General features: G+C 35.3%; 1 protein-coding gene across 2 annotated transcripts in view; it reads right to left on the reverse strand.

Annotated features, from left to right (window-relative positions):
• The window catches only part of LOC111051715 (glycerol kinase), a 59108-nt gene that overhangs the window by 14299 nt on the left and 18278 nt on the right, over window positions 1-26531 (reverse strand). For both annotated transcript variants that reach the window (XM_039425332.1, XM_039425333.1), the window contains 6 exons: window positions 18819-19036; window positions 15684-15896; window positions 11599-11709; window positions 9164-9420; window positions 6112-6317; window positions 1645-1788 (listed from right to left, as the gene is read on the reverse strand). In XM_039425332.1, the coding sequence (XP_039281266.1) occupies window positions 1645-1788; window positions 6112-6317; window positions 9164-9420; window positions 11599-11709; window positions 15684-15896; window positions 18819-19036 (1149 nt within the window). The remainder of the gene's footprint in view (window positions 1-1644; window positions 1789-6111; window positions 6318-9163; window positions 9421-11598; window positions 11710-15683; window positions 15897-18818; window positions 19037-26531) is intronic.

The raw sequence follows: 26531 nt of genomic DNA on the forward strand, positions 1-26531 counted from the left end.
GCCAAAAAAATGAGGGTGCAAGCCATTAATAAAGATAGACTTCAATTTTGAGAATACCATACTATTGTACCACAATTTATTGAGGAAAGATGACAGCTATCCTTATATTTTTATAATCTGCATGACTAAGACCATATACAATATTGGATAGGTATGAATAATCTCCGACAATTGTTCTGTGTTCGCTATTTTCCTACTTGTGGTCGTGCAATGTATGTTACTGTTTACAAGGCAGACGAAACTAGTGTAGTTCCAGAACTCGCCACAAAATTCGAAACGCGAAAAAGAGCTGCAAAGACTAAAACTCTATATAAAACTAAACTCTATAACTCAACAACAATCTATAGTGAGTAGAGGTTGTTTTATAGGTTACTATTTATAGTCATAAAATTGTTTTATGACTGAAACCAACAGTTACAGAATTAAATGAAAAAGACTAAGAAATTGTCAAAAACCACAGATTTATTGATACTTAGAAAAACCGGTTTCGGTTATTACACCATTGTCAAACTCTGATAAGCCATGTTTGCAATTGGCAGACAACAATGAAACAATGTTTATCAGAGATTGACAATGGTGTAATAACCGAAACCGGTCTTTCTAAGTATCAATAAATCTGTGGTTTTTGACAATTTCTTAGTCTTTTTCATTTAATATGATTAATTACCACAATATCAACTTCTCAACTACACAAAACGTTACAGAATTAAATAGCATTGATGTAATATTATTCAATAATTTCATCACTAACGTTAAATAATCGCCAAATGAAGACGGTTATTCGTGAAGCATAAAAACCCAGTTATGTTGGTGTCAAATTATTGATTAGACAGCTAATTCATTTGAATCATAGGACAGCTACATTAAAATCAGATCTATACCGGTTTTTAGTTGATGAGACGTATTATTGACCGAGCGAAGTGAGGTCTAAGATTCAAGTCGACGGTTTTGCATTTCTCTTTATGTTTATATGTTTATATTTATGTTTTTATGTTCCGCATTTAAAGCGAAACGCAGCAATAGATTTTCATGAAATTTGACAGATATGTTCCTTTTTGAATTTCGCGTCGACGTATACATACGGTATTTTGAAATTTTGCATTTTAAGAATAATACAAGAGGAAAAGGAGTCTCCTTTGAACGCCAATATTACCGTAAAAATCAAGACTTTAGAATTATTCATCATAAATCAACTGTCTAGTGGACTATAATACTACCCGTTCAAAAACATCAGACATCTTGAAAATGTATCTTTCCATCAACGTAAGTAGACAGTTGACTATAATACTACCCGTTCAAAAACATTGAACATCTTGAAAATGTATCTTTCCATCAACGATGTAGACAGTTGCAGCCAGACCTGATAACAGCGCTCACACTCACATTCCGGGACAACACGTCACGGTACGATGGGACAGAAAGCTCTATGTTTATTTAGGATTTTTTCTAGACATTTTAAATTGATAAATTATTTATTAATTTTTGAGAAAACATAACAACAGGTCAATGTAACTTACTGAGCGCGAGGTCTACTGTTCACAGAGCTACTAGTAAATATTACAATTAATAATTGAATAAATTGATGCATAAATAAGTAAGTCGATTTCTTATTGACTGTGGGAAAAGATGATGCATTTAGATTACCTTCAGCGGTTGACATTGGAAGGAACATCTGGCCGAGATTAGCAAGGAAGTCCTCTTTGGCCAGATCGACCACTTGCACTCCGGCTGCCTGCCCCGCCACCAGCGCAGCACCCAGTGACGTCACGTCGTTCGCTTTCGACCTTACTGCAAACACACAACATCATTCAAAACTGTATCTACAACTAACAAGCAAATAAAAACTAACTAACAAGCAAATAAAAACTAACTAACAAGCAAATAAAAACTCAGGAAGTTTAAGTGCAATTTCTAGTGAGAAAACATGGAAAACCGAATACATAACCTATAAACTTGAGTGTTGATAGGAAATGACATTGGGTAATACGGCAAGGCAAAACATTCGAAAGGATCTCTCTGCCGATAAAAGCCATAAGAATAAATAAATAAAATAAAACAAGCAATATTTTTTTTCAATTCACTTTATTGCCAGAATTTAACAATGCAACAAATCAAGGTTAATAAATCAACAGTTATTACAAGAAAATAAAATAAAATTAACTACCGAGAACTAAAAACTGTAATTTTTTCAGGCACCACCAGCTAAAAGAAAAGTCTTTGACCCCTGGTGGGAGTCGCAAAAAGTCCGATTTAAAATAAAAACTAAAAACAAAATACAATTTACAATACAAAATCGAGTTGATGACAAGAGAAAAATACTTCACTGCAAAAAACAAAAGTGTGATAACGAATTATGACAACAACTCTGATCAGGAATCACCGAAGGTGGTTTAACCAAACTAATTTAACCGAAGGTTAACAAAGGTAGGTAGTGCAACTGATGATGATGAAAGAGATAAGTCGACCTACAGCTATAGATGGGTTCCTAACCACCGGGAAGCGATTTTTAAACCTATAAATGGTATTTAAAGGTGTTCGGCTCACAAAGTGAACAACCGGGGGGGGTTGTAGCAGGTGCATGGATCTCAACTTATCTTATCAATAGCTTATCAGCGCAACCACGAAGTCAATCGTTACCACAAACATGTTTTCAACCATTTACAACCAACATCGGGGCACCGAGCTTCGCTCGTTATTTTTATTTATTGACCGAGCGAAGTGAGGTCTAAGATTCAAGTCGACGGTTTGGCATTTCTCTTAATGTTTAAATGTTTATATGTTGCGCATTTACGGCGAAACGCGGTAATAGATATTCTCATGAAATTTGACAGGTATGTTCCTTTTTTAATTGCGCGTCGACGTATATACAAGGTTTTTGGAAATTTTGCATTTTAAGGATAATATAAAAGGAAAAAGGAACCTCCTTCATACGCCAATATTAGAGTAAAAATCAGACTATAGAATTATTCATCATAAATCAGCAACAAGTGATTACACAGATGTGTGGAGAAGCCAATCTATTGCTGTATTTCCATAAGGTCTATAGTTTCAATCAGGTACTTGTGGATGAGAATACTGTGTGAGGTCTACTGTTCACAGAACTACTAGTTGATAAACATAACACAGTTCTTTGAAATGATCGTGTTTATATTTTACAGCTGGCTATACGTCAGCTTATGAATTTCGGGGATGAGATATTTTGATTTTCCACAGACCGAGTGCGTCTCACTCACTTTTTTATTATCCACAGACGACAAAAGTCTCAGTTGTTTTTCCAAGGATGAATTATCCTTTTAATGTCGTTCAGCGAGTTTTCCCAGGGATGAGACCTAGTGCAATCGAATTTTTATATCATAAACCTACTAACTTATGTTCCAAATTTCGTGAAATCGTTAGAGCAGTTTTCGAGATCCGTTGGACATAAATAACCATAAATAAATATAAATAACCAAATATAAAAAATAAATATAAATAACCAAATATAAAAATATATACAGGAATTGCTCGCTTAATATAATAGGATGTTTTGTAAAACTCAACCATTGTTTTTGTAAAATTTTAAAATTGAATATTTTAAATTCTCAGATGACTGAATGAAACATGACAATATAAATTTGGGTGGAAGTGAGTGTTAGAGGGGCTTTCACATTAGTCATGTTAACTTAAAATTTTCTGCAAAATTTATGTATTTTGCAAACTTGAAGTGAAGTTTACAAGAACAGAGACTTGAATCCACTATACCAATGTAGACCCTTCTTCGAACTTTGTTGATTCAATAAGATGTTGAAGATGTTTGAATTTTGGATTCAACTTGAATCTTGAAGATACAATCCAAATGGTAAAATGAGATATCATCTTTTCAAATTTTTAGTTTTTAGTTCTCGGTAGTTAATTTAATTTTATTTTCTTGTAATAAGTGTTGATTTATTAACCTTGATTTGTTGCATTGTTAAATTCTGGCAATAAAGAAAAAAAGATAGAAACAGTTGTTAGTCAATGTAGAATGTGAAAAAATAACTGAAAATTAAGATGTAAGAAAAGTATGAAAAGTAAGGAGAAAAATTTGAAATTGATTGGATTTTTCACTTTATAATTATACACTTTTGAGGTTATGAAAACTTGTATTCAAGTAAGTGTGACTTCAAGTTTTCATAATCGTCCATTCAACTCACACGTTGAAAAAACTTGAATTCAAGAAAACTTGACCAACGTAACACTTCTAGTCACTGGAGCTTTCAGGACCAGCCCGTCAGCCACTCTTGAAGTTGCTCTTGGCTTACTGCTATTGAGCATTTTTATAATGGCAGAAGCACGAAAATCAGCCTATCGACTGAAAGTTGCAGGACAATGAAGAGAAGGCCTGTCCGGAACAGGCCACTGCAAATCAACAAAGTTGTTGCTCACAGCCCTGTGCTTGAGATGACGTCAGATGTCATGAGTACGGAGTTGGTTTTCACTAAACCTAACTCTGTTAAATTCTGCTCTAGAGAGGAGTGGAAGTCTGAGGAAGGGCCCTATCCCAAAAGAGGCAGCCTTGTCTGGTACACGGACGGTTCTCTCATTTAAGGGAAATCTGGCTACGGGAGAACACAAGTTTGTGCAAGTCTGGGACAACACTGTACCATTTTTCTGGCAGAGATTTGTGGCATCATGGATTGTGCCAGCATAGGCATTGCCAGACGCTATTGCAACAAGCATATAGTAATCCTGTCAGATTGTCAGGCAGCCCTAAAGCTAGCTCCGCAGTGCAGGCTGGATGCTTGTCTGACTCGGACTAGGCGCTGAGAAAGCAAATAATAGCAGCGTTGGTGGGAATGCGAGCGGCCGCAGTAACATCTTCCACCCAGCAATGGTCAAGTAGTTCCGCCTAGCGGACAGACGAAAGATCAATCCAGTCGGTTATTTGATCCCTCCAGCCAGGCTCAGCCAAGCAGCCGAGACAATAGATCAATGGAGTGGCGGTCTTATTCGCGTTCATCAGCAGTTTTATTTCTCATGATTATTTGGATTTTTGTGTTACCTATAATCAATAATAACTCCAGTCACCAGTAAAAAGTTTTCAGAAACGTGATGTACTACCATATTAATGACTTTTCATGATGATTTTTAATTATTTAAAAACATTGTTGACATTCTGAGCCTTCAGGCTAAACTTGGGGTCGCTGAGAACGAATCTGCAATAAGAATTTCTCTATCACGAAAAAACCCAGCTGTTGATCTTCCGGCAACCGTTAACAGTCATCCTGCAATGCGGCCGAAACACTTCCAAGCCAGACACCCATCTCGAATGACAACAACGCCAAGCTGTGAGAAACCATCCTGCACTGCAGCGCTAGGTTCAAGGCTCTTGACTCCAATGAAATCAAGTCTAAATTGGTGTGGGAGTGCCACAAAACACTCAGTAGGCTTGCAACACGCAACTCGGTTGGGTACCTGGCCATGTAGGCATAGGAGGTAACGAGCGTGCAGATGAGCTTGCTAAGCGGGGTTCCAGTATGCCATTCTTTGGTCCAGAGCCAAGCTGTTGCATAAGCAAAACAACTGCCTTCCATACAATAAATAGATGATCAATGGCAGGGTCACCCTGGTCAAGCAGTTGGCAAAAGGCTGCTGGCAGACTCAAGCTCTCGCTTCACCAGCTGGCTGGTGAGTCTGGGTAGAGGTCAGGTCAAGCAGTTGATTGCCATGATAACTGGAAACATCTCCACCCAATTGGACTCAGAAATGAAAGCCAGATGTATAGGCTTTGTAATCAGTCTAAAGAGACTGCCAAGCATATCATACTGGATTGGGAAAGACTTGGGGAAAGAAGAAGGGCTCTGTTTGGCTGCAAGCAACCAGGTGAGGAATGGGAAGTTAGTATAGTGAAAAAACTCCTGGACCTTGTAAAGGACACAGGAGTTGGTTTGCCTACTTGGGACACACAATAGGCCTAAGCTTCGGTTGAAGTGTGAGGTTCTTTGAACCTTTGGATCTTTGAATCCGTCCCTTCAAAAACATAAATAATGTAAACCCTACTCAAGTGACAGCACAGTTTAGACATCGAGCGCTCATGGTTAGAAGTTTATTGGCAGATCTGCTCAATTGATAGAAAGTTCTGTTGGAGCTTACCGACAGGAATCCCACAAAGATCGGCCTGCAGTTGGGTGAGCAGAGAGTTGGCGGTCATCTTGCCATCAACCTGCAGCTTAGTGAGTGGATATCCGCAGTCCTTGTGCATCGCTTCCAGAATGTCTCGAGTCTGGAAGCACACTGATTCCAGAGCGGCTCTTATAATGTGTCCTTTCTTTGTGAACTGTGTCAGACCGCACAGTATACTGAAAAACAAAATACGGTTTCAAATTAATCTCGTGAAATTTTATTAACCACAGGACAGAAACTAAATTTTATTGTGGTTTCAATATAATATAAAGTATCAAACAGCCTGTTATACATAATTATTTATTGATCATAACGGATAAGGAAAGAAAAATCCAAGGGCCGAAAAAGCCAAGGCTACTCTGAAGATTAATCAGACTATAGAATTATTTATAATCAATCAGCTGACAAGTGGATTACACAGATGTTCTGAAGAAGCCGTGTCTATTTCTATAAGGTCTTTGGTTTCAATATTTTGCAGTCATGGTAGCCTATAAATCAAAATTCGAGGAAGAAACAGTTTTCGGCTGTGCCTGTTATAGTCCTTCCCCAATAATTTTAAATAATTGTGTTCTGTTCATCAATAAATAAATAACGAGCGAAGCTCGGTGCCCTGATATTCAGGAAGTAAACATCAAAGGAATTATTTTCTCAACATGGCTACTTGAAAGCCTTTTTCTAATCAATAGTACCCTTTTATTTTCTTTGATGACACGGCCGGTTCCGGCCAATCATGCCATTATCAAAATAAAAGTGTACTAGTGATTTTATGAAAAGATTTTTCTTAGTTTGTTATTAGTTATACTATTTGTAGAGTACATCGTATTAATGTGAATAAATAAATAAATATCATTTTAATAATAGGTGTTAATTTAAAAGTATAAAATTATGAATAAATTATTGTTTTAGAACTTTTTCACAGAAAAGTGGATAGCATTAGTTAACACCTACCACGGTATAATAGGCCAATTATGTAGAATGTTGCAATAATAAAACCCAACTTAGATGTATGTGGATAAAAATATTATAAAATAAGTATAGCATAAATGATTGAGAAGAATATTTGAAATTATATTAAAGCTGAGAAATTCACTTGAAATTATTGTCGTTTAATTGAGATTAGTTGACCGCTGAGCTCTTAGCTGGCAAAAGATTTTTAGGTCTCTCAAATTTCATCAAATATGTGGTTGAAGTATCATTTTAAGATTTCATCCCCGACATTTTTACCCCTTCTAAAAAATCAAAAAGTCTCTGAAAAAGCAAAGAGAAATAAGATATTCTCAACGATAACTTATTTTGTTTTTACAATAAAAGTTTAAGTGCCGGTTGCACAAAAGCTGGTTGAATTTTAATCATGATTAATTCTGTCAGAAACCAATCAAAGAATCCATTTTTTCAAAAAAGCCTTCTCTGATTAGCTCTCGTGTAATTAATCACGATTAAAATTTAATCGGATTTTTTGCAACAGGGCCTATTATAACAACATAATATTATTGATATTAATTTATTTAAATTTGATAATATCTCGACTGAAGATATCAAAACAGAAATATTTGTTAAGTATTGGATTCATGTACTAATATTTCCTTGGTTTTTTAGCGGCATTTAGGGCCTTATCTGTAAACGATTCCTAAAAACTGTCTTAGCCAAATTAGGTTTGGTTTCTTATCAACCAGCTTCTAGAATAGTTTCTAATAAATAGGATTTCTGAAATAATCGGAAACCTGTTATTTGTTTCTATACTAGTAGTTCTGTGAACAGTAGACCTCACGCAGTTTTCTCATCCACAAGTATCTGATGTCACCTGTTTGAAATGTTAACAAACTCAAATCACGTTTGAATTTTTATTCCATATGATATAATTCACCCAGTTCCGTGATAATCTTTCCATCTGATGAAAATTAATTTTTTACAATCAAAAATATTATATTTTCTTCAGCATTATTCAGTTCATTTGATTATTCTTAATCACCTATTAAATTAGTTTTTTCGAATGTGAGAATATTGCTACTGATGAGAACGCATAATAATAGCCTACACTATAAATAGTCCAAAAAGTAGGTTATGTCCCATACACTTGAATTCAGGTCCAATTTTCAGTGCAAACATTTGAAAACATAAAAGTTCTAATTTAGGTTTTTCACAAACCAAATAGCACTCACTAATCACTTAAAACTGTAAAATAATGATTAACTTTGAAAGTTAAATATACTATAATTTGAAAAATTTGAATTTTTAATTTGAATTTCATGTCAACATATCAGATTATTTTGATCAAGTCGATTAAAATTTCTAGATATTATTTCTCGTAAGATAATCTGATTGATTCAACAGCTGAAAATAATTCTGTCTCTCTCCCACACACGCTTCTTCTGTTATCGACATACAACGAAATTATCATCTGTTTTCCAAGGATGATTAATTATTATCCTTCTCATGTCCTTCAGCAAGTTTTCCCAGGGATGAGACCTAGTGCCATCGAATTTTTATATCATAAACCTACTATGTTCCAAACTTCATAAAAATCGTTAGAGCCGTTTTCGAGATCCGTTGGACATAAATATATAAACATATATTAAATTTTTTTAAATAAGTTCAATATTTCTAAAGATTTTATTTATTGTGATTCATTTAGAGTATAAAATCAACCTTCAAAATTTTAAATCATCATTCCTGGACCGAAAATCAAGTGACGAAGCAGTGTGTGATTACATAACCTTATCTTTTGGACAACATTAACATTTTATCAAAATTTTTGGAGAGAAATAGTACAGGCTCAGCTTAGTTTTTCCTCCAATGTCATAATTGTATTATGATAATAGTATTTTATACAATAAATGAATGAATAAAAATATATACAGAAATTGCTCGCCTAATATAATCTATTTTCACACTACATGATAATGGTATGATTGGCTGAAACTGAGCGTGTCATCAAAGGCTACTATTGATTACATAAAAACTATTCATAAAAAGGTAGCCCTGTAGGAAAAACAAATACCTTGATTAGTTGTGTGATACTGACCCCCTAGCATCTTTCCTCCAGTAGGGCGCGAAGAGACCGGAGAAGGCCGGCACAAAGTAGACATCGCCAGTGGTCATGACCTCCTCGGCAAGTGACTCTGTCTCAGAGATGTCGTCCAGCATGTTTAGTTTGTCCCTTAGCCACTTGATGGCAGCACCTCCCACCGCCACCGACCCCTCCAGCGCGTAGACGGCACTCTTTTTCGGTCCCAGCTGATAAGCCACCGTCGTCACCAGGCCGTGAGTCGAGAACACTTTCTGTCCACAAATTGTCCACATAAATATTATTACAAGGAAGATTTAACGTAATTTAATCAAATTGCTAAAAATAACTAATGATCATTATAAACCATTAAAACCAATGGATTAAGACTTGAGAAAATACTAAATCATCTAAGGGCTTGGCCAAATTGACCGCTTTCTAAATAAAAATAAAAACAATATAAACACTTTTAGTACCCTTCTCTTAAAACAAATTTAAAATATTTTAACGACTAGTTTCGACCTTAGGTCATTTTCAAGTTAAATGTAAAAAATAAATTATTTATTATATTAATTATTTTTCACTTAAAATATTTTAAGTAATTGGGAGATGAGATATCGTGTACACAGACACACATACACTCATACACACACACAAACAGACCAATACCCAAAAACCACTTTTTTGGACTCAGGGGACCTTGGAATATAGAAATTTAGAAATTGGGGTACTTTAATTGTTTTCTGAAAGCAATACTTTCCTTACCTATGGCAATAGGGCAAGGAAAGTAAAAATTGAACGAATCATTGAATCCAATGAATTTATGAATTCAATTTATAGGTTACAGGCGCTCTAGCCGTGGCGGCTCGATATAACAGATACAGATATAATGCCGCATCCACATGTTGGCCCAATGAAGGCCAATGTCAGCCAGTGTGTGGATGGATGGTTTGCCAACGCTGGCTACCGCTGGCCTTCATTGGGCACTGGTCACATTGCAAGCTGGACCAGGCTGGGCCAACATGTGGATGCGGCATAAAACCTGAACAGTTATTTGAGATCTCTTGTACAAGATATGACAATTTGAATAAATTCGTATCAATTAGAATTAATTGATAAATAAAAATGAAAATAGTCTCATAACAATCCTTTTAATTCAGAATCTTCATGCAATCTTAATCAGTTCAGTCATGAGAATGCGTCAAAATGTATTTCATATTCCGTAGATGTACAAGCTAACTCTTTCATTTTATTAATAATCTAGACAACACTGAGCTTACAAAGAGGTTGAAGAGAACAAAGCCCTTCGAGTTGGTGTAGTGCTAGTGAAGCGAAAAAAGTATATTAAATAAATGTGTAGTGAAATAATTTAAAGTAGTGAAATTATAGATTAGAACTGTAGGTTTCACTGGAAGACTTTAGCAATGAAATTAATTTAGGATAAGAAATAACAGACCAAAATTAATGGTTAGTCCTAGTGACTAGTTTTAATAGAAACAATAAAAATAAAAATGAATAAATAAATATTATTAAGATAATAAAAATGTTTGGATCACACATTGAAGAATGGAATACATCCCTATTAAGAAAAGTCAATCTTCCTGTTGCACTAGATTGTGAATATTTCCTATTTTTGTGATAATGATGTGAAATATTTCTTTTATGTTTGGCTTTGAAGCATCTAAATTTAGAAATCACTTTGTGAAAATAATTAAGAACTAAAAATTTTGTGAAGTGAACAACTACAAGACTTAACGTCGAGCGCTTAGCTCTAGGGGACAAACTAATTCCGCTAGATCGCTCCAGCTGTACTATTCACTTGCTGCCCGAGCATAGCAGGGGTAAAACCGTGCTTTAAATGTACATATACCAGCGGCTATTATCGTGTCTATAAAAGAAGTTTAAGCATCAACTTTATTCATCAAGAACAGCGCTACAAGTTGCTATGAATTTGAATTCTATACATTGAATGTGAGAAAGAAGTTTAAAATGCATAAAAATTAATTTTTTTCAGATTCTCAAAAACAAAGTTAACGTAATTTTTGCTATATTGAAGAGGAGACTTGCATATTTTTCTCAAATTTTTCTGACCAGTAGTTTTTGTACGGTATGTGTACCATCTGCCTCAAAAAAGTGACATTTGAAGCCCTATTGTTAGCTAACAGAAGCTGATAAAAATATTTCAATTGCATAGATTATGTCCTAAGAACCTGTCCAATAGATTAGAAAAAGAACATTTTTTGAAAAAAAATTATTGAATGCACAACCTTAACCGATTTCTGATTATGTGTAACCTTATCTGAATCTGGGAGAGGAATAGCACAAGGTTACCTTATTTTTTTCTCTCCCTATCATTTTTGATGATGTACTTGTTGTATGAATTATTAAAGAATAATCAATAAAGATGGAGAAGAAATCAAAAGTTATGTGCAAGTTATAGAGAGGAAACTCACATTGGAGCCAGTGTTATAGAGCAGGAAACATCCACTCCTGTAAGTACTTTTGGCCTGGCCTTCTGATAGGCATCCCTGACCGACAAGGGCTGCTTGTTGGTTTCCAATTATCTGAAACATAAAAAAACTAAAATAAAAATATAATATTACTAAAAAAATAATATTGACGTCCGTATGTATGAACGATTGTCATAAAAGTTGCTTAGCGACTAAGTATAGACCCCTATTAAGCGATTCAAAACCAAACAAGTGAGTCTGTCGTACTTTCGAATAAGCAACGCTCATTAATACAGACAGCGAACTAACTGTTTGAATGAATACAAATTCAAATTAACAATAGGTGAATTTTCTCACACCGTTGAGTGGGAGGAGACTGTCCAGCTGGGCCAATGGCAGGCGTTCATGACCTTGACCAATAGCAGTACTCGCCTACTAGTATAATAATAATATTTTTTATTTGTTCAATACAGTACAGTCATTATGAATCACAACTATACAATTGAACATAGTCATGTACAAAAAAAAAATTCTTCAATATTTAACATAATAAAAATATAGTTATAGCCTATATGATATCACCCATAATTGTCACATAAAAATTCATTTACACTATAAAAACTTTTTTCAACAAGGAACTTATGAAGATCTTTTTTGAAAGTCATGCTCTTAAAATCAATATTACTAGGCAACTTGTTTAGAAATTTTGTCCCTATATAGCTAGTTTTTTTCTCAAAAAGAGTTAGCCTTTGAGGCTGAACGATAAAGTGTGAATGTACCTGTGCGTTGGTCGTTAAACTACCCATATTCTTAATCACATATAAAGTTTTAAAAATAAAAATACAAGGTACAAATTCAAGTATAAAATACAAGTATAAATTCTGCTGCTCTTGTATTTAGTTTTAGTTTATCAGAGATTGACAATGGTGTAATAACCGAAACCGGTCTTTCTAAGTATCAATAAATCTGTGGTTTTTTGACAATTTCTTAGTCTTTTTCATTCAATATTAACAATAGGTCATAAAATATAATTCTTTTTTAATAATTAAGGGTTGTCGGGTTAACATTGTTCAACCTTCTAGTTCTCACGATTACAAGTTGCTTCTCAAGCCATTTGAAAGAATAGGTTCAAAGTAGAACACATTAATTTCTCCAGAGCACGTTTGTTCATATTAGTTCTTGATTGTTGATTGATTGATTGATTGAGTACTTTATTTATGTAGATTACAATATATACTGGCTTATACACTCATATACAATAGCTTACAATACAGCAAAATTATAGATGAATTTACAAAATATAAACTAAGAAAATAATTATTGAGCTGTATATGATATGAAAAATAGCAATTTATAATAACTATAGATAAATAGATAATATTATTATGCATCTACAAAAATTGGCGGAGCTTTGGACATATCAATGTCCATTCTTCGGAAAGAATATTCGAAGTATCCTTCCCACTAACTCTCTACCAAAACGTTAATTTCATTAATTCAAAGAAGGATTTATTTTAATATGAAAATATTGTAAAAGTTTTAATTAATATGAAGATTTAAGAGAAAAAAACAAAATAAATTAAGTAAAATAATTGTATAAGTAAGATCAAATAATTGATTATTAAAATGGAGTAGGCTGAAAGTAGATCAGGTTAATCAACTTACACACACACACACACACACACACACACACACACACACACACACACATATATATATATATATATATATATATATATTATATATATATATATATATAATAAACTCGTTATTCTAATTATCTACTGCATACTGCTGTATATTACTGAAAGTTGATTACCCTGATCTACTTTCAGCCTACTCCATTTTAATAATCAATTATTTGATCTTACTTATACAATTATATATAGAATATAAGTATATATACATATACAATTTATTCTATAACAGGTTTATAGGTTTGTATTTGTGGGATGGGTGAGGGATGGTTGTCATGTGATCGTTCTAGGGCTGGACAGTTTCAGTCATTTGTTCCAAAAGATATTTTCTTAAAGTCAAAATGAAGCTCGCTCGGCTCTCGATGGACCTGATAGTAACGGGAAGTGCATTCCATGCCCGACAGGCACTAACTAGAAAGGATTTTGTGAAAATAGTAGTTCGATGATTGGGTATCCTTAAAGTACTTTCTCCGGTTGATCAGAGATGAAAAGATACAGGACCAGTTGCACGTACATCAGTTAAATATGGACATTAACAAATTGACGTTAAATTTACAGATTAATTTCTGTTCCACAAAGATCGGTTAGTTTTTAATCCCGATTAAGTTTTCCGGTTAACTAAACAATATTTTAACGGTTTCACAATCCGGCAACACTGTAATTTAAACGACAGATGTTATTATTCTGAACAAATGGCACAAAATTGAGGTTATATTGAGGGTTTTGTGAAACCAAAATGCATCGGTTAGCACTAATCTCGATTAAAGTACAGCATTTAATCGTGATTAAACGTTAACTGACGTACGAAAAACTGGGGGTTAGTAGGCTAAAAGGCGAAATATTTATTCGAAATTGAAGCGGAACCATAACAAGCAAGAACTCAAAAAATTATCTAATATCCACAACATTCTGTAAGCTATCGTAGTGTTTCATAATTAATCTGATTAATTATTTGGGTTTTTTATCAATTATTATAAGGGTTTGGTAGGACCCTCAATTTTTTTGTATTGTGAATAAAAATTTTGATTTGATTTGATTATTGCAGTGCTGCAGACCTTGACGATACTCAAATTCATCGAACTTTATGACATGAGTATAATTTGCAAACTAGCAATAATTGATCATGAGTAACCAAAATGGCATATTGCATTTTCTCTTTATTCTCATTGATTTTAGTCCCTTATTGAGTTCTAGAGTGCTAGTTGTTGATTAATAAGTGTATAAGAAGTCTGTGGGCCTGTTGCACGTACGTCGGTTAACGTTTAATCACGATCAAATGCTATACTTTAATCGATATTAGCGCTAACCGATGCATCTTGGTTGCACAAAACAGAAATTTCAAGCGATAACGCCGATTAAACTAACCGCCGTAAACAATTTTTAATTCTGATTAGTTGGCACCATTTTAACCGCGATTAGTTGAAACGAAGAAAATTTGTTTGCACAAAAGTAAAAATCGAAAAATAACGCTGGTTAAACTAATCGACGTAAAAGATTTTCAACAGGACATTCAGGGGGAATTAAATCCAACTAACCCCGGTTAGGTACCTACTGATAGCTGTCTTCCAATTAGTTTTTGGTGAGAAAACTAAAAAAATCAAAGTATGGGCTAAATATATGAATGAATTTCATTCATTAATAAAATAGAGAAGTGTATTTAGCTGATATTAGCATTCAAAATTAGATTATGATTTTTCGATCTTCGATCTTCGATCGATTCTTCGATTTTTAGATGTTAGTTTTCGATCTGTTGTCTGTTAGCAGCTTAGCACTTGACACTGGCGATAGACAGAGCATTTTCATGGCGCATGCCTCTGTATTGAAATCATATTCACCGCTTCAATAACATAACCTAATTTTTACTTCAAAACATACCTATCATTATCAGTTTTCTATTATGTAAATAATAATCTCTCTTATTAGAATTGCAATCAAACTCATTTTTTCTTTGTTCAATAATATTGGACCATGATCTCGTTTGTTAATATTTTTTCAGTTTCAAATTCACCACTTCAATAACATAACCTTAATTATTTTGTGTCGGTTAAATTACAGTGTTGCCGGATTGTGAAGTCTTGGTTAGTTAACCGGTAAACTTAATCGGGATTAAAAACTAACCGATCTTGGTGGAACAGAGATGAATCCGTAAAACTAACGCTGATTTGTTAATCGACGTTAATATTTAACAGACGGACGTGCAACTGGCCCTTAGCCTACTAGAAATTTCTGTGGAGTGGAACACATGATCAGTCTAATCTGTATTTTGCTTGGATTCGTTATTGGATGCTAGCACAATAAAAAAATGCAATCATGAAAACTTATGGAAAGGATTATTTCTAATTAACATGAGCATTTATAGCCATAAAAGCTGTCAATAATTTTATAACTCACCCCCGAAACTGGAATTCCTCCTAAAGCTGGATCTTTGATGTGACCATAAATTTCTGACGAGCTTCTAATTTCCGGCAGGATTTCAGGAGGTATGTTGAAAAATTTACAAAGGAATGGATCCCAATGCAACGTGTCGATGTTCATCAACATTGTTCGAGAAGCATTGGTCACATCAGTGGCATGAACACCTCCCTCTCTGCCACCTGTTATATTCTGAAACAAAAATTGCACTTCATGTACCACAGACAACAATATTGTTTTTACCATTTTATTTTTTAGATTGATTGATTGAGTACTTTATTTATGTAGATTACAATATATACTGGCTTTTACACTTATATACAATAGCTTACAATACAGCAAAATTATAGATGAATTTACATAATATAGACTAAGAAAATAATTATTGAACTGTATATGATATGAAAAATCAATTTGTAATATAATAACTATAGATAATTATATTGTTATGCATCTACATAAATTGGCGGAGCTTTGGACCATTGTCCATTCTTCGGAAAGAATATTCAAAATATCCTCCCCACTAACTCTCTACCAAAAGACAGATACATTCAAATATAATTTGCTTGGTCAAGTGTGAATATTAATTCTCACACTTGCCGCCGTCTAGGTGTCACCCCGACACCTGATCATTTTGGCCATAGGCGACTACTTGTACCCTCGTGAAAATATACCATTGCCGTCAAGTTGTCCCCCCGACTACTTGTCACCTACTGGACCAAAGGTGACAACTAGTCATGACAGTAAACGACAACTCGACACCTCGCACCCTCGCGTCAGAGTGTCCCCCCAACTATTGTCACTTCCTTAGAAAGGAGACAAGTAGACGGGGATGGCTCACGTCAACATGACACCTTGCAAGCTAGCGTCAAGGTGTCACCCTGACTACTTGTCACCTACAGAGCACCAGTTGGCACAACTTACACCCCCGCGACGTGGGAAGGGGAGATCAAGCAATTTTTATTACTGGTTATGATGTTGAATCGAATTCTAAGCACTTTTGGTTCAGTAACATTTTCCCGTCAAACGCACGGTTCGGGAGATATTCGCCGTCTTTGCTATTTTTCGAGTTGGTTGAATGGTGATTTCTTGTGGTGTGGAATCGAGGTGATAGGTTGTCGTGACCGAAGAAGACTACCTGTACCCTCGTAAAAATATACCATTGCCGTCAAGTTGTCACCTACTGGACCGAAGGTGCCAACTAGTCATGACCGTAAACGACAGCTTGACACCTCGCACCCTCGCGTCAGAGTGTCCCCCCGACTAGTTGTCACCTCCTTAGAAAGGAGACAAGTAGACGGGGATGGCTCACGTCAACTTGTCCCCTAAAAACCGGTTTTAAAAGGGGACAGGTTGACGGGGTGTCAAGTAGTCGGGGTGGCACCTAGTCGCGTTCCCTCTCACACTATCCCAAGATCATAATTTTGAAGAAGTCTGAATAATTCCAGAATAAGGCCTGCCACTAACGTTTGTCACCGGACATTCTCGACTGTACATTCGAAAAACGTCATTGTGGGATCTTGCAGGTATGCTGTTACATAACACTGTTCGTCCGTCAGCAGAAAATTTACGGTGAAACGTTACATTAGTGGTTGACTCAAGTCTGCTTCTTCTAATCTTGCTAGGTCATCCATATAAATAAAAATCGAGCCTCAAGTTTTTACATTCAATAACTTTTTCATGTGTGCACCGAATTTGATGATTTTTTTAGTTGTGTTCGTTATGTTCAGGACCAGCTTTCCTTCGGTCCTTCAAAGTTTACATGTAATCCTTATGGTGGAAGATTTGTGAGCTGGCCACACACAGAAATAAAAATCAGCTGTTATAATCATTGCGTCATACAACAGCCGTCGGTAGATAGTAGACAAGAGTGTGTGCTGCTCCATAACCGCCCATGTATTTTATTCTAAACGCCCTGACTAAAAACAAAATGACTGTTCTGTGTGAAACCATCCAGCAGTGCGGCCTCAGGTTAAAGACTTACATGCTCTAAAGGCATTGCTTTGTTTCGAATAATTGTGCTGTCTTCGGTGTTCTGAATTAATTGATTTCTAGTAAATTATTTATTTTGTAGTTGGAAAATTATCTATATAAATAAAATGCCGCATCGCGCCTCCAGAGGTGTGCATCCAGCTAAAGTTTGTCATGACATGCATTAAACAATTTGGCGATACGAAGTTCGCTGGGCCAGCTAGTAAGTCATAATTATTTACTTTCATAAGACACTCTCATTTTGTATGACTTTCATGATCAAGTCTATCACTGGACTTGAAATGTACATACGAAACCTACAAATAATCAAAATTTACGTATAGTAAAAAAGTAAATTCTTATGGCTATTGTTGGTGGGGAGTCCCTTGCGGGATACGTATAGTTGACCGAGCGAAGTGAGGTCTAAGATTCAATTCGCCGGTTTTGCATTTCTCTTCATGTTTTTATATATGTTTATATGTTCCGCATTTATAGCGAAACGCAGCAATAGATTTTCATGAAATTTGACAGGTATGTTCCTTTTTGAATTTCGCGTCGACGTATACATAAGGTTTTTCTGAAATTTTGCATTTTAAGGATAATACAAAAGGAAAAAGAGTCTCCTTCGAACGCCAATATTACCGTAAAAATCAGACTTTAGAATTATTCATCATAAATCAGCTGTCGAGTGGATTATTAATTGCATGCAATGACGAATGCAATTAATATCTCAATGTAACTTGGTAAAAAGTCAGCTGTCTTATGGACTATTAATTGCAAGCGATGAGGCATAACTGAAAGTAACATAGTATTTTCTCCCGAATTTTCTCTGATTTCAACTCGGTAAGCTTTTGATGATAGTAGCACAGTTGTTTACAACAAATTATTGTCGATACAACAACCCAAACAGCCATTAGTTGTTTACACACCGATATCTCGCCGACACGTCAGGACAGGACATAATTCACTCTGATGGACAGTATTAGAGGAGGCTGTGGTTTTTAACTGCGCGAGGTCTACTGTTCACAGAACTACTAGTAACATAGATGTTACTTGTGATAAATAGTTAAAACAGAAAGATGAAATTAAAGAATGTATTTTTTATTTTGAAATAAACTTTGCAGACTTTAAATGTAGCCTTACCCAAAGTATCCAGGAATCGATTGTTCCGAAACAACATCTCTGCTCAAGGATGGCTTTTTTAACAGCTGGAATATTGTCGATTAGCCAGCGAAGTTTAAGAGCACTGAAGTATGGCGAAATAGGAAGACCACAAAGATTTTTCAAATAATTATTATCATTGTCAGGAACTTTGGCGAGGAGGTGATCAACTGTTGGTGCTGTCCGTATGTCTGACCAAACTGTGAACAAAGAATACATTTGATATTCAACATTTTGATATGAGAGAATTGGAGTAACTATCCATGAGTAATCATATCATCTATTTTTGAGTTTAAAAGTGTCCTCTATCCATAGAAATGTAAAGAATTGATGAAAAGGCATCGAAACTATCATTTTGCATTTGGAAAACCACAAATTCTCGCTTTTTAACTGAATTTGATTGACGAAATGCTTGACGGATATTTCCCTACACGATCCCCTTCAACCGCTTGAGTTATTCAAACTTTTCATCAATCACCATCCAGCCTCACTTCATGCGTCAAATGGGTTCCTACGCGGTCAATCTTGTTTAAGTCAATCTGAAATCATAGATTAAATTAAACTTTTGTTCAAAATTATTGTCCGTCAAGGACTCCTCCTCAAGAAAATGTAAAAAGTCAACAATATAGAGGTATACTGCTACTAGCACAAAGAACGGAATCCTATACTATTGAACGAGCAATTTCTGTTTATATGTTTAGATGTTTTTATGTTTATATTTATATCTGTATGTGACCGGATCTCGAAAACGGCTCTAACGATTCTCACGAAATTTGGAAAAAAGTAAGTTTATGATATGAAACTTCGATTGCACTAGGTCTCAACCCTGGGATAACTCGCTGAAGGACATTGCGAGTGCATGTGTCGGTTATTCCTCAGCTGATCTCAAGAGAAGAATAATTCAGCAAGAAAAACTCATTTTTGTTTATTTCTCTTTTTTTAGAAAACATGTTTAGATCGGAAAGTCCAAAATAGTGATTAGATTCTGTTAGTGTAGAATAGTAACTTACATAGTATATTAACAAATATTGTAGCAAACATAGTATATCATTCTAAATCGAATTCATAGTATATCTATTCTTAATTGATGTTGTGTTTGTTTTTTGAAGTGAGAATAAATTGTTATTTTGATGAGTGATATTAGCTTAAACTAGATTTTGATTTGGACTGTAGTATAAATTTGAAAATGAACAGTTTTGGGCATAAGCCTTTTGTGCCTCCTCATGTAACTGTAAAAATAATTGTACGACTGAGAAAATAAATAAATAAATATAAACTATGAATTCAATCTTTCGTTACAAATGTTCTATGCTTTTACACTCCAGAGCGAAGCTCGGTCCTCCGATATTATGTATATGAAATTTTTTTTCAGCACTACAGCCCAATATGAGCTTCGGCCGCCTCCACTACAGCTCTCCACTCTTCTCGGTCCTCTGTCATTAGTTTCCATCCTCTACATCCCATCCTCCCTGTATACGATATCGCATCTCCCAATTAACGGAATGACTTGAAATTTGGAACTTAAGGTCCTTACAATATAAGGATCCGACACGAACAATTTCGATCTGATGCAATTCAAGATGGCGGATAAAATGGTAAAAATGCTGTCAAAAACAGGGTTTTCGCGATTTTCTCGAAAACGGCTCCAACGATTTTGATCAAATTTATACCTAAAATAGTCATTGATAAGCTCTATCAACTGCCACAAGTCCCATATCTGTAAAAATTTCAGGAGCTCCGCCCCATCTATGCAAAGTTTGATTTTAGATTCCCAATTATCAGGCTTTAGATACAATTTAAACAAAAAATTCCAAGTGGAAAAGATTGAACATGAAAATCTCTTCAATTAATGTTCAGTAACATTTTCACCTAAAATTGAAATAAGCTCGAAATTCGAGAAAATGTTATTATTTCAATTACAAACTGTTGGCAACTGTTGATTCTATTAAATCATTCACTATGAAGAGATAGCAGACCTCGTGTGTCTCCAGCCTTATTGTCCTTTCACCAGCTGGCTTGGATCTTTGAATAGTAGACTTGAGATGCGCGGGAACACTAGCGTCAGGTGATCAATTTTCATAACGGCAAGGAAAGTTGCGTGAGTGCGCCACACTAGATTTTTATCATGTTCTATTATTATCGTGATTCTGTTATTTATAATATTCATTTTTGAATTAAGTAAAGGGTTGTGTGGCAGAGAGGACCTGGAGTCCTAAGTCCGCCCTTAAAAGGCAATCAATCAATCAATTTAGATAACATTAAAATAGTTATTTGTGCAACTAGTGCGCAAAGTGACAGTTTGCTGCACCGAAAGAAACGTTTACGCCCGAGCCGTAGGCAAGGGCGGAATGGTTTCTTGAGTGCAGCAGAGGAACTTTGCGCACGTATTTCACATTAAGTTTTTCCTACAGTTACCATTGAATATGAAAAGTGGGTAATTATGGGTAAAATTGCCTGAATAATATAGTAGTGTTTGAATGGCGGGGGGCAGCTGTGTGGTGTGTGCTGTGGTGGCACTGTGCTATCGCTTTCCTTGGTTATTATAATATAATGAATAATTAGCGCGTTGTGCTTCGTTGCACCTCTGCTCACTATAGCAGCCACAGCAGTCACTGTTACCAACTTCATTTTGATTTTGCTGCACTGTTGCTCCATATAACCTACTAAGTATTTTGCGTTGCCATGTTGCAAATCTGGAGTGCAGAAAAATTTTTCCCGCACTAGAGCGGAAAAGTGATTCTTTGCGTTCTGTAATCAGTGCAGCAATGGCCACTTTTCAACGTAACTGTAGGAAAAATGTATTATTATTTCTAATAATTACCAATCGCGTTGTAAAGTGTTTCGCCAGTTAATCGATCCCACACTACGGTGCTCTCATTTTGCATTTGAAAAACCACAAATTCTCGCTTTATAATTCAATTTGATTGACGAAATGCTTGACAGATATTTCCCTACACGATCCCCTTCAACCGCTTGAGTTATTCAAACTTTTCATCAATCACCATCCAGCCTCACTTCATGCGTCAAATGGGTTCCTACGCGGTCAATCTTGCTTAAATCATCGATTTAAAAACTTTTGTTCAAAATTATTGTCCGTCAAGGACTCCTCCTCAAGAAAATGTAAAAAGTCAACAATATAGAGGTATGCTGCTACTAGCACAAAGAACGGAATCCTATACTATTGAACGAGCAATTTCTGTTTATATGTTTTTATGTTTATATTTATATCTGTATGTGACCGGACCTCGAAAACGGCTCTAACGATTCTCACGAAATTTGGAACAAAGTAGGTTTATGATATGGAACTTCGATTGCACTAATTCTCAATCCTGGGATAACTCTCTGAAGGATATTAAAAGGATAAATACTTGGAAAAACAGCTGGAAATTTTGTCGTCTGTCGATACCGTAATGGAAATGAGTGAGCGAGTGCATGTGTCGGTTATTCCTCAGCTGATCTCAAGAGAAGAATAATTCAGCAAGAAAAACTTATTTTTGTTTATTTCTCTTTTTTTTTAGAAAACATGTTTACATCAGAAAGTCCAAAATAGTGATTAGATGCTGTTAGTGTAGAATAGTACATAGTATTTTAACAAATATTGTAGCAAACATAGTATATCATTCTAAATCCAATTCATAGTATATATATTCTTAATCGATGATGTGTTTGTTTTTTGAAGTGTGAATAAATTGTTATTTTGATGAGTGATAGTAGCTTAACCTAGATTTTGATTTGGACTGAAGTATAAATTTGAAAAGGGATAGTTTTGGGCATAAGCCTGTTGTGCCTCCTCATATAACTGTAAAAATAATTGTACGACTGAGAAAATGAATAAATAAATATAAACTATAGGCCTAAATTCAAGCTTTCGTTACAAATGTTCTATGCTTTAACACTCCAGAGCGAAGTTCGGTCCCCCGATATTAATTTATCAAAGAGGCTCAAGGATGGAACTTTTTATAGTCTTTGTGAACTTTAAATAAAAACAAAACAAAACAAAAGTAATGCCTCTGCAACTCAGTAATCATAATGTTAATATAAGGGATGGATTGTCTATTGTTATTCATACATGTCCGGATCTTACTACATGCAATTGTCAGGAGCTGGAGCAGGTCTCTGAGTATAGATACCTTGGTGTATACTTTGATAAGAATCTAAGATGGGATAAGCACACAACTCACCTAAAGCAAAAGCTCAGAAAATATATATATATTTATTTAAAAAGTTAAACTCCCTGCTAGATCCTTCTATTATAAGATTGGCATACTTTGCTTATGTTCAGGCACTGCTCCACAGTGGTATTGTTGTACGGGGGGGGGGTGCCTTTATGAACGTCTTGGATCCGCTGCTGATTGTGCAGAAGGCAGTTATCAAGGCTGCGGCAGGCCATCCAAGACGTTATCCTACTGATCAGCTTTTCATAGAGTTTCAGGTTTTGGATATTCGACAGCTTTTTATCAAGGCACTACTTGTGCATATGCATAAAAGAAGGGAAAGTTTAAATATAATTTCATCAAATCATGACCATTTCACAGGTGCCTCTAGCATTAGCAACATAAGGATGCCTAGATTGACGAGTCTGGCCTCATCCCGATGCCCCTATTATATTGCTCATCGCTTGTGTTGCAACATGCCTGTTCAGTTGTCAATCTTTAACACATACAGTAATGCCGCGTACACGAAAATTTTACTCTCTTGGCTGTTCCAACAGAGTAGAGAAACATCGGAGATGTTATTGCGGTCTGCTTACCATTTCTAGAAGGTTTTTTTGAAAATAATAATCTGTTTTCAATTTGCTATGTCCGTTTCTGGCGTGTGCTTGCCTGGCGCCCCTGATGGATGATCCTCGACCCAAATTAAAACTTTTCTATTCTGTACTTTCTTCTTACTATCTCTCTCTTTCTATCTATCTGTCTCCTTTTTACTCTCTCTTTTTTTCCCCTTCTCTTCCCTTCTTCCATTTTATTCTCTCTCTCTTTAGTTGTTTTTCCTCTTGTTTCCTCCTCTGAAAGGCATCGAAACTATCATTTTGCATTTGGAAAACCACAAATACTCGCTTTTAAATTGAATTAAATTCTTGAGTTTAAAAGTGTCCTCTATCCATAGAAATGTAAAGAATTGATGAAAAGGCATCGAAACTATCATTTTGCATTTGGAAAACCACAAATTCTCGCTTTATAATTCAATTTGATTGACGAAATGCTTGACAGATATTTCCCTACACGATCCCCTTCAACCGCTTGAGTTATTCAAACTTTTCATCAATCACCATCCAGCCTCACTTCATGCGTCAAATGGGTTCCTACGCGGTCAATCTTGCTTAAATCATCGATTTAAAAACTTTTGTTCAAAATTATTGTCCGTCAAGGACTCCTCCTCAAGAAAATGTAAAAAGTCAACAATATAGAGGTATGCTGCTACTAGCACAAAGAACGGAATCCTATACTATTGAACGAGCAATTTCTGTTTATATGTTTTTATGTTTATATTTATATCTGTATGTGACCGGACCTCGAAAACGGCTCTAACGATTCTCACGAAATTTGGAACAAAGTAGGTTTATGATATGGAACTTCGATTGCACTAATTCTCAATCCTGGGATAACTCTCTGAAGGATATTAAAAGGATAATACTTGGAAAAACAGCTGGAAATTTTGTCGTCTGTCGATACCGTAATGGAAATGAGTGAGCGAGTGCATGTGTCGGTTATTCCTCAGCTGATCTCAAGAGAAGAATAATTCAGCAAGAAAAACTTATTTTTGTTTATTTCTCTTTTTTTTTAGAAAACATGTTTACATCAGAAAGTCCAAAATAGTGATTAGATGCTGTTAGTGTAGAATAGTACATAGTATTTTAACAAATATTGTAGCAAACATAGTATATCATTCTAAATCCAATTCATAGTATATATATTCTTAATCGATGATGTGTTTGTTTTTTGAAGTGTGAATAAATTGTTATTTTGATGAGTGATAGTAGCTTAACCTAGATTTTGATTTGGACTGAAGTATAAATTTGAAAAGGGATAGTTTTGGGCATAAGCCTGTTGTGCCTCCTCATATAACTGTAAAAATAATTGTACGACTGAGAAAATGAATAAATAAATATAAACTATAGGCCTAAATTCAAGCTTTCGTTACAAATGTTCTATGCTTTAACACTCCAGAGCGAAGTTCGGTCCCCGATATTAATTTATCAAAGAGGCTCAAGGATGGAACTTTTTATAGTCTTTGTGAACTTTAAATAAAACAAAACAAAACAAAAGTAATGCCTCTGCAACTCAGTAATCATAATGTTAATATAAGGGATGGATTGTCTATTGTTATTCATACATGTCCGGATCTTACTACATGCAATTGTCAGGAGCTGGAGCAGGTCTCTGAGTATAGATACCTTGGTGTATACTTTGATAAGAATCTAAGATGGGATAAGCACACAACTCACCTAAAGCAAAAGCTCAGAAAATATATATATATTTATTTAAAAAGTTAAACTCCCTGCTAGATCCTTCTATTATAAGATTGGCATACTTTGCTTATGTTCAGGCACTGCTCCACAGTGGTATTGTTGTACGGGGGGGGGGTGCCTTTATGAACGTCTTGGATCCGCTGCTGATTGTGCAGAAGGCAGTTATCAAGGCTGCGGCAGGCCATCCAAGACGTTATCCTACTGATCAGCTTTTCATAGAGTTTCAGGTTTTGGATATTCGACAGCTTTTTATCAAGGCACTACTTGTGCATATGCATAAAAGAAGGGAAAGTTTAAATATAATTTCATCAAATCATGACCATTTCACAGGTGCCTCTAGCATTAGCAACATAAGGATGCCTAGATTGACGAGTCTGGCCTCATCCCGATGCCCCTATTATATTGCTCATCGCTTGTGTTGCAACATGCCTGTTCAGTTGTCAATCTTTAACACATACAGTAATGCCGCGTACACGAAAATTTACTCTCTTGGCTGTTCCAACAGAGTAGAGAAACATCGGAGATGTTATTGCGGTCTGCTTACCATTTCTAGAAGGTTTTTTTGAAAATAATAATCTGTTTTCAATTTGCTATGTCCGTTTCTGGCGTGTGCTTGCCTGGCGCCCCTGATGGATGATCCTCGACCCAAATTAAAACTTTCTATTCTGTACTTTCTTCTTACTATCTCTCTCTTTCTATCTATCTGTCTCCTTTTTACTCTCTCTTTTTTTCCCCTTCTCTTCCCTTCTTCCATTTTATTCTCTCTCTCTTTAGTTGGTTTTTCCTCTTGTTTCCTCCTCTGAATTGAAATGAATATATTAAATGATTCGGACTCTTCTTCGCACACAGGCATCATAGCCCATGTGAAGAAAATTTCCTATAATGCTTTCTATAATTTTTTGTAATGTGTATTTATGGTTTCAATGATTTTTATAGCATTACAGGTCTATGCTGGATTCAGGCAGCTGAAAAAACTCTTCAACATGACAGAAGGGGTTTGGGCAGAGCCACGTATGTAGAGTTTTTTTGAACTCTATTGTTCTCATGTCTCTAAACTTGAGGGGCAATTTATTAAATAAACGCCTACCCATTATCAGATGGCTGGACCTTAGCCTTTCCAGACGGACAAAAGGAATGTTGATGTCATGACTATGTCGAGTATTGATTCCATGAACATTCGATCTACATTGGAGCGTTTCCCTACACTTATGAGTGTGAACAAGGCT

The sequence above is a fragment of the Nilaparvata lugens genome, chromosome 3, assembly GCF_014356525.2.
Source record: "Nilaparvata lugens isolate BPH chromosome 3, ASM1435652v1, whole genome shotgun sequence".
Taxonomy (NCBI): domain Eukaryota; kingdom Metazoa; phylum Arthropoda; class Insecta; order Hemiptera; family Delphacidae; genus Nilaparvata; species Nilaparvata lugens.